General features: G+C 54.2%; 1 protein-coding gene across 1 annotated transcript; it reads right to left on the reverse strand.

The window, feature by feature from the left end:
* Positions 1 to 7,912: 7,912 nt before the first annotated feature.
* On the reverse strand, positions 7,913 to 10,660 carry HOXB13 (homeobox B13). Its single transcript, XM_010960542.3, has 2 exons — positions 9,829 to 10,660; positions 7,913 to 8,843 (listed from the first exon to the last, which is right to left on the reverse strand). The coding sequence occupies exons 1-2, from the start codon at positions 10,430 to 10,432 to the stop codon at positions 8,590 to 8,592; spliced, it is 858 nt and encodes a 285-aa protein (XP_010958844.2). The 5' UTR covers positions 10,433 to 10,660; the 3' UTR covers positions 7,913 to 8,589.
* Between the last annotated feature and the right edge of the window lie 606 nt (positions 10,661 to 11,266).

Below are 11,266 nucleotides of genomic sequence, written 5' to 3' on the forward strand. Positions count from 1 at the left end.
TTAAAAAAATTTAAAGTATGTGCATGTTCAAAGCCCCATAAACCTATTTTCTGCTATCTGGATAGGGTTTTTTGCACTTTGAGATTTTTTTTCCTTTTCCTTTTTTTTTTTTTTTTTTTTAGATTAGGAATGTTGGGGGTAATTATTTCAATGTCTTTAGTCTGAAGCTTTTGGGGAGCAGTGTAGATGTAGCTTCTTTCACTCTAAATGAGATCTCAGAGAAACGGTTGTACCAAATAAATACTGTAAATCCTTAAATTTCATAAACGGCGGAACAGAACTAACGAAAAACTACACAAATGCCAAAGACTTAAGATCATCTCTGAAAAGCTCACTCCATGAGGCCTTCGCATTTATTTTTCCGAATAATCCTTTCCGATCATTTCTCCTCCACAGAACTGAGGTGGGGGGGGGGGGTGGATGTGAGAATGAAACAGCAGACTAAAATTTAAAAAGCCTTCCTCAAAGCTTCGCCTCCCACTCCCCACGCCTCCAATCCCGATTGCTTAGGGCCCTCCTGGGCCAACGGTGGCCCTACTTGCCCTAAAAGATGCGGGGCATCTCGGTTAACTTGACCCAGGCGCCCACGCCGCTTTTCCCCAATGGTCAGACAAAGGGAGAGGGGTTGGCTGGGTTCTTGCAGGGCTCCGAAGGCCTGGGGATCGAAGGTTAGGGAGGAGAATAAGACAACAACCCTCTTCGGTCCAAGTCCTCGGGCAGGTAAAAGCCAAATGGGGGTGGAGGGGAGGACAGAGCGCGGAGAGCAGTATCCTGACAACTCCCTCAGGCCCCTTTTCCGGTTTGCCAGTGAGGACCAGCCTCCAGGCATTTTATCTGTCCCTAAATTAGGAGTCCGGGAGCTTGTCGTAAATTCGCCGGGGTTTGGTGCCTTCTTCGCCGCTCGCTGAGCCGCCCGGGCTCCTCGCGGGAAGCCCGGCGCACGGAGCCGCCCCTCGCAAGACCCAGAGCAGCCCTGAGCGCCCAGCTCCCCTTACACTGGGTTTTATTGATCCAGGAAAAGATCCCGGGATCAAGTCTTTGATCATCCCTTGCTCCAGGATCCTAAATTCTTTAAAAAGAAGAAGAAACAAAACCACTAATACCGTCTCAACAGGCTGCTCGCACAGCCTCCGCCGGCGGCCGGTCACTGGGAAGCACGCGCCCGAGTCCCAGGTCCGGCCGGAGGCTCCCCAGGCCAAGGATGGGGGATCGTCCTCCGTCACGGAAGGGGAGCGCCCCGTTTACCAAGTCTGTTTCTGGATCCTGGGGAGACCAAAGGCTCCGCGGGGCTCCTCTGCTGCCCTCTGGGATTATTCTGCCGAGGGAGGGGCGCTTTTAAAATAGGCCTCGGGGTGACCTACTCCAGTCTTTCCTAATAATTCATCTACAGTAGCTATTATTCGTTTGCTGTTTATGCATTTGCTTTTCCTGGTCGTTAAAAAAAAGGGGATTTTACTGCCTAAAAATAAGTTTAAGAAAATATGAATTACGAATGAGTGAAAATGAAAGTTACATTACGTTGATCCTGACGAAATTACTGGTTTGACTTGCCGGATGGCCTCAATAATAGGGGTTTTTTAAATGCAATCTGGCGAATTTTTCCGCGGAAGGCAGAGATCAAAAGCTCGTCGATGAAGCAGTGCAGGCTTGGGTGGGAGAGGCCGGCCTATCGCGTTCCGGATCCTTCCACAACCCTCTTCCGCCAACACATTTCCCTCCACCCTCTCCGCGTCCCTGTCCATCTCCCCGAGGGGTGAAGGAATGTTTATGGCCTGGCTCAAGTTCAACGACAAAATCCAGCCTAGAGTGGGAGGGGCGGCGAATTTCCACCGCCAACCAGACAAAGAGCGAGCTCAGGTCTCCTGCAGGGGCGACAGGCTGGGCCCACCTAAAATGGGAAGCTGAGAGTCCGCGCGAGGGGTATGGAGCTCTCTCTCCGAGAGCTGTCTCTTTATCCCTGACCTGGGGCCTGCGGTGTGCGGCCGGTCGGTCGGTCGGTCCCGCCGGCATCAACACTCGGTGCGTGAGCGCCTAGTGGGAGTGGGGCGGGCACAGTTTGAATGGGCGAGAGGCTGTCTGATCGCAGCACAGGCTTAGCCCAGCGGTGGGGACCCAGTGAGAACGTCCCTGCCCTCTTCCCTGCCAGCTCTGCCCGGCACAACCAGAGCCAGATTCCAGACCTCTCTCCCTCAGAGCCCTGCCTCTTCTGTCCCCTCTGCCGAGTTTTCTCACACCTTCCCACCTGGATTTGATATTCTAAGCATCTTTCGAGGTCTTTCTCCAACGTAGTCTTTTCCAGGAAGCCTGTCCATATGCCATGGGGGAAAGGGGTGTATCTTTCTCACTCCCTGTTCCCCATTTGTAGTCATTTGTTCCACCTTGCAATGCGGAGATCACAGAATATAGTCCCCTGGTTTTAGGTCACATCTAAGGAAGCTGCAGACCCAAAATCTGGCAGGCAATAAGAGGCAGAGAGAGAAGCAGGGCTCGGTAGGAAGGGAAATTGTTTTTCCATTGTATCTCCTCCAGCCTCCCACCTCAGTGGAAGGTTTTGCATGCAGTAGGCACTCAATAAATGAGTGGTGGATTGAACTAAATTTCCACTCACATTTAATCCCCTGTCATTGCACTTATGCCAGTCTGCCCAGCTCACCCGGAGGGGCTGGGTCCAGGGAGTTTGAGTGCACATCTGTGACCTCGGGGGATGGCTCCAGATGGAAACAGGTGTTTGTCGGTGTCTAGAGAGACCTTTGAGGAGCAGTAATGTTGGGAGTGGAAGAGAGGCTTGGCTTCCTGCTCTCTTGTGCTGGTGTGGACTACAGAGCTTAGTCCTTAGGAGCACCTGCTTTGGGCCCCCAGCTCAGCCACTGCTGGCTGTGACACCAATCAAGTAACTTACCCTTAGTCTTAATGTCCTCATTTTATAAAGTGGGTTTTGTCAGTGTAGGGACGGTAGGTCTGAGAGGGCATGGGCAGGAACCGGCTGGGGCTGGGAGGGTTAGGGGAGTCCAGAGTGTATCTGTAGATTACTTTTCCCACCCCAAGACCAGTGAGTTATCAGTGTCCGTGGCCAAGGATGTGGGCATGTGGCCCCCTGCTGCTTCTGGGCAGGTTCTGAGCCCCTGTGCAGATGTGCCAGCCATGGGCATCCCCTCCAGTTGCTCCTCAGATCCCAGCACTCACCACGCTTCTGAAGAGGGCATAAGAATGGCAGAAAAAAGACAGCTTTCAGGAGACTAAGGTGCACTGATTTATTTTTTAAAGGGCCAGAGCCTTTCCCTTAAGTGTGCCTTAGTAAATCATCATTATTCTTATGATTATGGTTAATTTTCATTTAGTTTTCAAAGTAGGTGTTGTGTAAAGTATTATAGTTTTAAGAACGACAACATTAACAAAAATATTAATTTTGTCTGTACCAGGATTCCATTCAGGCGGAGACAAACATAAGGTCCTATGGGGGGCCTTGGTCTCACTCCTCAGTCTCTCCCCCGCCAAGGCCACGGTGGTCCCGCGTGCTGCGAAGGGCTTTCTTTGTCCCTTTCTGCCGAGGCGGCTGCCGGTCTCTCCTGGAACCGAGGACGCGCCTCGTGGGGTGATTTCTTCCAGAGTCAAGAGCCTGACGCCTGCCCTTCCCTGCCGCCGCGACCGGGGAGACTCCCAAATTCCAGGGAGGACCCCTAGGGCTCCCGGAGCGGGTTCCAGACTGAGAGAGCAGTATCGCCCTTGGCCCACGAATCAGCTAGTTTACCTTATGAGAGAGAAAAGCACTCTTGGAAGTAGCAAAATGGGCCTGTCTTGATCTGAGAAATGGGAGCATAACACTCTTGCTCTCTCTGCAAAGGCCAGGGCCAGAATTCAGCTGGCCCCAAGGCCCTGAGCTGCGCAGGAGCCGGCCTGAAGTTTCCAGACTCCGAGAGGCGAGGCACAGGGCTCTGCTCGCGCACCTTAGGCTAGAGGAGGAAGGAAGCAAGCGCAACGCTGGGTGCCCCCACCACCACCACCAGCCGGGTCGGGGGCGGGGCTCAGCGAGAGAGCGCACAGCCCCAGGCTCCCCACCTCGCGGCTGAGAGCCCGGCGAAGGCTGGAGTGCTCCTCCCCAGCGCAACCCGGGGCCTCCTCGCCTTCCCGCCAACCGTGGCGCCTCGGAACGGTCTCCCGATTGCTCTGGCCTTTCCAACGCCGCTTGGCCTCCTCCTTCCTTCCTAAGGCCAAGAGATGTCCCTCCCCCTTACCATAAAGAGTTTAGGAGAGTGGATGTAGGGGCGGCGGCGACCACCGACCTGAAACTTCAAGTTCAATGGCAAAGTCCCCGACCCTCTCCTCACCTCTGGGCGCAGACAGACGTTGCCTTTCCCTCCCCATCATTCTGAGGGTGATTGAACTCTTGCTGCCCTCTGTCATTTTTGGAGGCAATTTAGGGGAGGAGGACCAGTGGTGGAACTCTTTCTTCTTCTGCGGCTCCGACCACCCCCACCCGCTTTCTACACAAAAGTAACTGGTAGCCTGGAGGGGAAGGAAGGCTGGCATCAGTTTCCCATTGGATGTTTTAAAATCTCTCTTCAGGCCCAGGCCAGCGCCTGGGGGGAGGGGCGGGATGTCCCACTCGTTTGAGAGGCCGAGGGCCGCTCCATGCTTTATACCCCCTCTACCATAGAGGGACTCTTCTAGTGGGTGAGAATACGGTATACGTTTCTTTCAAAAAAAAAAAAAAAAACGGAACCTCGTCTTTCGCCCCCTCGGCAGCTGTTGCCTCCGCGCTTTATTCCAAGTTTACGGTAACGGATTCATTTATTTAATTCACCACAGTTTGAAGCTCTGGGGTTTTCATTAGACCAGACGGGGGCGGGGGCAGAGGGTTTCCCCCGAAGGAAACCTAAAATGCAGCACTTAGGACCTTGAATAAAATCTTAATGAAGCGGGGGAGGGGAGCTGGAGGAGGGGAGGGCAGTTTGTGCCCCGTTGGAGGAGGGGAGCCGGCGCTGCTGTTGAACTGGGGGGCTTGATTTGGGCCTTTTTCCTGCCGCAGGGGCAGCTTCTGGTCCTGGAACCACTCGGAGTAGGGGTGGCTGGCGGGGCGGGGGACAAGGCAGTGCAGATCCTCGGCTGGCCGCAGACTCGCGAGTTCCGGGGTGGTGGGAAGCTTTTGCCAACAAGAGTAAAGGACCCTAGAGCTGGGGCCTCGAGTTCGACTCCGCTGGGCTGCTTCGGGAAGGGAGATACGAAAAGAGCTTCCAGAGGTCTCGCCTACGCACTTCGCCACTACCCCTAATTCGGCCTCTGGAGGCCTTAATAAAATCCACCTGGTTTGGAGTTGGAAGTAAGTGATTTCGATCCTGGAGCCAGCATAGATGCGACCCTCCGATCCTTTTTCAACATTTGCTAAGATTGAACCGGTGAAGTTTGGCTCGGAGAAAGGAAGAGGGCACGGAGGACAGCCCTGAGTAAAATTACATCTCACTGCAAAAAGGACGCCAGGTGTATCTCCCAGAATATATTTGTGCGCCTCTGAGTGTATTTGTCCATGAGGATGTTGTTTAAATTTACCGATTTTTGAACGTTATATTCATATAATTCAGTGTAAATAAATTTAGCAAAACACTCTTCTGTTGCTTAAAATGGCCCTATTTTAAAAGCAAATAGCTGCAGGCAAGTAAATGTAGATACCTGGATTTTGTTGTAATTTAAACACAAATTAGGGAAAGATTTTAAATGGTCGGTCTTGGTGGGATAGGGTATAATTCTCCTCGGGAGTGAAACTGGTGTTTGGAAAGGGCTTCCATAAAAGAGTTTAATACAAAACGAAATTAAATTTTTTTGCACAGGTTCCAAACAAGTAAATGATTCATGGCGGGGAAAGAGGGGGTGGAGAGGGGTTCGCCGCGAATTTTTCTGGCGAGAAAGATAAATACAATATTTCACTGAAACGAAGACCTGGATCCAGGGCAGATGGCGCCGCAGCCTTGCTCCCGGGGAGCTCTGGCCGCCCTTTTTTCTCTATTCGAAATCGCTCCTGCTGCCCTCCTTGCCTTTCTCCTGGGTCTCTCGGCCGCTGAACCGATACATTTGCCGGTACCCTGGCCCAATTCCAGGCGACTCCAGGTCCTGGCGCTCTCACAAGCAGCCCCGACTTCCCCAACCCCTGAGGCCCTATGTATCCGGAAACCAGAAGGCTCGATTAGGGGGTTAAAGCTGAGCCCCTGGCGGGTTTCCCTGAAATTGCGAACTTCTGCCGGAAGGGGGCGCCCTTGTCTTTTTAATAATCCAAACGCTTTGGTAGTAAAATAAATCTCTAAAATCCCAAATCTTTTGTTCATTCTGAAATTATTGCGAGAGAATAATAGAGGAGCCCCGAAATTTTAAGCCCCTGATATCAGAGTGGAGAAGTTAGATCCCTGGGAGTCCAGAGTATCGAGGCTCCTGACTCCTTCAGGCCTCTACCTAGGCCATCGCGCGTTAAGTCCAAGTGGCAACCCCTCTTGTGGCCTTTCTCCTTCCCTTGTGGGGAGCCGGCACCATGGCGCTCTCCCTCATTTGTCCCACACTCTACCCACATGCCTATCTGCGCTGAAGTCTCCCATTTCTGAAGCGGCAAGGGAGGGTTTTGTACTACCCTTGCGAACCTACGATGTTAACAGCGACTCGCCTTGGGACTTCGCTTGAAAGGGAACGTGGAAGGCAAAAGCAACCTCCTCTGGGCGGGGCGCATTACCGGGGAGCTGAAACTGGACCACAGGGCTTCGAAGGATTGTTTAAATCAGGAATCTGACACCCCCCTCCCAAGCATACACATTCTAAAGAGACCAAGGGGGACAGAGAGTGAGTAACTGCCTGTCTTCGGGGCCTTTCCCCTCAGCCTCCGACTCCTCTTTGGTAAATAGATTTAGTAGAGCCTTCTCAGCTCTTTCCCTGAAGAGGAGCCAGGACTGGGGTCCCACCCGACCACAGTCTGGAAATACCAGAATCCTTCAGCTGAGGCGGCCAACTCAGGATTTTCTGGAGAACAAGCACTCTGCTTCGAGATGGACCGGCCATCCAGACCGTGGCCGCGGCCCCCCTCGGTCTGCTCGCATCCCACCTGCCCTCTGCTAGGTGGTTCTGAACGTGTGTCCGGCGGCGGCTCCTCTCCGACTGATGTCTGTGCGCTAGAAGAGTGTCTGCCGGGATCCCCTCCCCAGCCCAGGTTGCAGGAAGATCCAGCGAATATCTGCTGGCTTTGCTGCATGGCTAAGGTAGCGAGTCCCACCCGGCCCTGGGCCCAGGCACGCGAAACCAGGGACATGTGTTAGGGTTCCTGGCTCCGCAAGCAGTCTGCCCCAGGTTTCTGGAATTCCGCATTATGGGTCTCTGTCTACATGGATGTGGAAAACACAATTGGCGCCATCCCGCCTTCCACCCACCCGAGATTCAGGGTACATGAACTGAAAGTGAAAAGGAAATAAGTCTGTGCCCACTGCTGTCCCAGCAGCCTGCCATTCCCCACTCTGAGACTGGGTTTTGGGATTCTTCCACCCGTAGTTCTTTCACCTGAAAAAGGGCCTGCCACATCGCAGGCCTGAGCCCTGCAAGCTCCTCTGCGTGTCACCGGAGGCCAAGCAGAGGAGGAATGGATGGCGAAGGGGCCATATTCTGTTTTTTCTGCTTCTGGGCTATACCAGTGTGTTTGGGCCGTGACTGCCATAGTATAGGATACTAGTCTCTCATTCTGTTACCATTTATGCCTGGGAGGGGCTCCATCTACAAAGCCACAAATGTCTATTTCACGCAGCTCCCAAATGCCCAATGAACCATGACCTGATTAGGTCAGAACCACCAGGAACATTAAGGAAGGACTTGGAAAGCTTTGGAGAAGTGGTGAATTATCCAGGCACTTTCTCAAACCCCATTTCTCTGGAAGGAAGAACAGATCCGGGAGGCCAGCCTACTTGCTTCATTTTCACACATGGTCAAAATTGAAGAGTTGGGACTGGGGACTTCTGAGACCATTGGGTACACAATAGGGGGTGGACAGGGAGGGAGGGAGAGGTACTCTCCATCGTTATCCACTCTGCCTAGCTGTCATCTTCTTAGAAAAATGCTAAATGGGCAATGTAATCACAGGGGTGAATCTGCTATTTCTTGTCTCCTCTACCCTCACTGGGATGGGGATGGGCTTTGGAAACAAAAGGGAATCCAGAGAACGCTGTCCTGCCACTTGTCTCCTTCCACATTTATTCATGATCAGCTCAATCCATGAAAGCGGTTTCTAAAGTGCTCTACAGAGCTCTAGATAGAAAATATGAGACTAATTATCATGGCAGCTGGTACTGGTTATGGTGATTATTGCCACTGCCAGGATGAATGATTATGACTAGGACAGGTCCTTCAGGTGATGTTACCTGGTTGGACTGGACTGTATCTCTGGGCCTCCCTGGCTCTCTGGGACATATGGAGTACTCGGGCTGTCCAGGAACAGCCCAGGAGTGTTGGTCTGGGAAATGTATCACCTCTGGGAGCCTCTTATCAGAGTCCTGGGACCCAGCTTGGCCCTGGCAGGCTCCTAGTCTCCCGAGGATACCCCCACTTCCCCCTCCCTTCCAGCCTGGGTGTCCCTCACGGAGTAGCGCTTGTCTTGACCTTGGCCAGGACCTTCTTCTCCTTGACCCGGCGGTTCTGAAACCAGATGGTAATCTGGCGCTCAGAGAGACTGGTGGCCACCGAGATCTTGCGCCTCTTGTCCTTGGTGATGAACTTGTTAGCGGAATACTCACGCTCCAGCTCACGCAGCTGCCCCTTGCTGTAGGGAATGCGTTTCTTGCGGCCGCGGCGAAAGGCGCAGCCATCTGGAGGGTGCTGCGTGCTTGAGTCTGGCAGCAGGAGAGGCAGGGAGAGAAAGACATGCTCAGATCACCGCCTGGTGCAGACCCAGGCCCCACAAGTGAAGTCATCCCATAGAAGCACCCAGGCCACCCTACAGGCATTCGTGCACTCCCATTCCCCCAAAGCACAGGAGGACATCTCAGCATCCAGATGGCTCTCCGATCACCCCTCAGCCGTGGAAAGAAGAGGTTTCTGCAGGCCATCTTTACTCATCACTGCCCTCACACCTGCAAGTCTGCAAACACACCCATCTCTCAGAGCCAGACCTTTGCCCACGGTCAACACACATCCACCCTCACGAGCATTTTCCAGCTCTTGGCCACCCATAGATTCTACAGGCAATTTCTGTATAGGAAGGAACACATTTCTGCCTCCACTCCCGACACACACACACACACACACACACACACACACACACACACACACACACATGCACACACACATGCACCAATGTACACACCTAAGTCATGGCTGCAAAAAATCTAAACTTCCCTTTGGAAAGTGAAAAACTCATCTGAGAGAAAGTGAGATGTTGCATTCTTTACACAGCATCCAATATCTCTGTTTCCACCCACCCTACTCCACCCCCACACTAAAGGAATTGAGAGTTATTTAACCCTTTTGTAGAATTAAACTGGGATCCTGTTGGGCAGGGAGACCCTGAGCCCCAGACAACAGCTAAGAGAGCCAAACACTCTGATATGTTGAAAGACTGGTCCCAAGGCCTCCTGTGGAGGTCAGGGGGCCAGGTGGGCCTCAGGTTTCAGACAGCACCCAGCACTGACCCTCTGGGGTCTCCACCCAGGCTCTCTAACTGCCTAGACTCCTTCAGAATCCTAAAAGCCAACCAAGGAGAACCAAGTTCCTCCTCACCAGCCCCAAATTTCCTTCCACCTCCTCCCAGGCAAGTGCCAGCACAGCCTACAACCCAACGCTTGGCGCCAAAGGGATCCAGAGTAGTGGGCAGTTTACCTGCGAATGCCGCCTTCCAGAAGGGACCCGGTGGGTTCTGTTCTCCCTGGCAACACATCTGGCTGTTCCAGCCACCAGTAAGGGCCCAGGGCTGGTAACTGTCCACAGGCAGCAGGGAGTCGTGGCGAGGCTCCCCAGGGCCGCCCAGGGTCTGTACCACCGACATATCCAAGTAACTGGCCATAGGCTGGTAGGGTCCCGGGTACCCCGGATAGAAGGCAAACTCGGTAGGACGGCTGGCGTACTCCTCCCCGGAGGCGGGAGTCTCCGCAGGGTAGGCGGCCAGGCTGGCCCCCTGGGCACAGGGTTTCAGCGAGCTCCGGGACACTCGGCAGGAGTAGTACCCGCCTCCAAAGTAGCCGTAAGGCACCGGAGCTGGGGGCGCCCCCTGGGGCACCCCGGGGCATGGGTGGCACTGCTTTGGCGGTTCCGCGGAGCCTGGCAGATCCAGGGGGGCGTAGTTGACAGCGGGCATCAGCGTCGGCGTCGCCGCTGGGTGGCTGGTCAGTGGGGAGTGGACGACGAGATTCCGACTCGCTCCCGTTCCCAGCAAGCCTTCGATCTCCTTGGCCCCGTCCAAGGTGGCATAATTGCCGGGTTCCATCGGGCCGAGGGTCGGTTCATGGGGTGCTGGGGGTGGGGGATACAGGGGGCAGCCAGCTCGCTCTCCCCACCCAGGCCCCGGGAATCCAAAGCGTTTTAAATCGCTCCCAGCTCGCTCGGCGCCTGCATTCGCTCAGCCCGGCCGTCCTGACGCAGGAGACGCAGGTGCCCGGGCACGCGCGCTGATTGGCTGCGGCCTGGCGGAGAGAAGCTAGTAAAATCTTCATGGCAGAAATCGCAAAAATACTTTCTCTCTCTCTCTCTCCCTCTCTCCCCCTCTCTCCCCCTCTCTCTCCCCCTCTCTCTCCCTCTCTCTCCCTCTCTCACCCTCTCTCTCCTTCCCTCTCCCTCCCCTCTCTCTTTCTCTCTCCCCCCACCCCCGCCTTTCTCTCTCCTCCCCTCCCCCCTCCCGACTCCCCTTCTCCCTCCCTCCCTCCCTCTCTCCCTCCCTCCCTCCCTCTCTCCCTCCCTCCCTCTCTCTCTGTCTTTTATTGCACTTGAAAAACAAGAGAAAAGAGGTATCCTTTTCCTGCTTTCCAGTTTGGAGCAACCCAGCTAGGTCGAGGGGAGGGGAGTAGTGGGAGGCGGGAGAGGGGACATGGAGCCGGCCCCGCCTCAGCCGCCTAGTTGCCTCCTCTCCCTCCCTAGCTCTGTCTCCTGTGCCTTGGCAGGTTTAACGAGAGAATAAAAAGCTCTCCCTATAAAGTGTCCATCTCTCGGGGAGGGGGGGGGGAGTCGGGGGGGGCTGCCCCCCACTCTGGGCCTGAAAGGGGAACCTGGGAATGAGCCTGAGCCAGAAGAGGCTGGTAAATAGGAATTAAAGGGTATTTCTGGA

This window comes from Camelus bactrianus, chromosome 16, assembly GCF_048773025.1.
Source record: "Camelus bactrianus isolate YW-2024 breed Bactrian camel chromosome 16, ASM4877302v1, whole genome shotgun sequence".
Taxonomy (NCBI): Eukaryota; Metazoa; Chordata; class Mammalia; order Artiodactyla; family Camelidae; genus Camelus; species Camelus bactrianus.

Bases quoted from the DNA above. Each gene is read 5' to 3' on its own strand.
- HOXB13 (XM_010960542.3), bottom strand. From the start codon at position 10,432: ATGGAACCCGGCAATTATGCCACCTTGGACGGGGCCAAGGAGATCGAA. The intron at 8,844-9,828 runs GTAAACTGCCCA...TCCTGCTGCCAG, and splicing joins CTGGAAGGCGGCATTCGCAG to ACTCAAGCACGCAGCACCCT.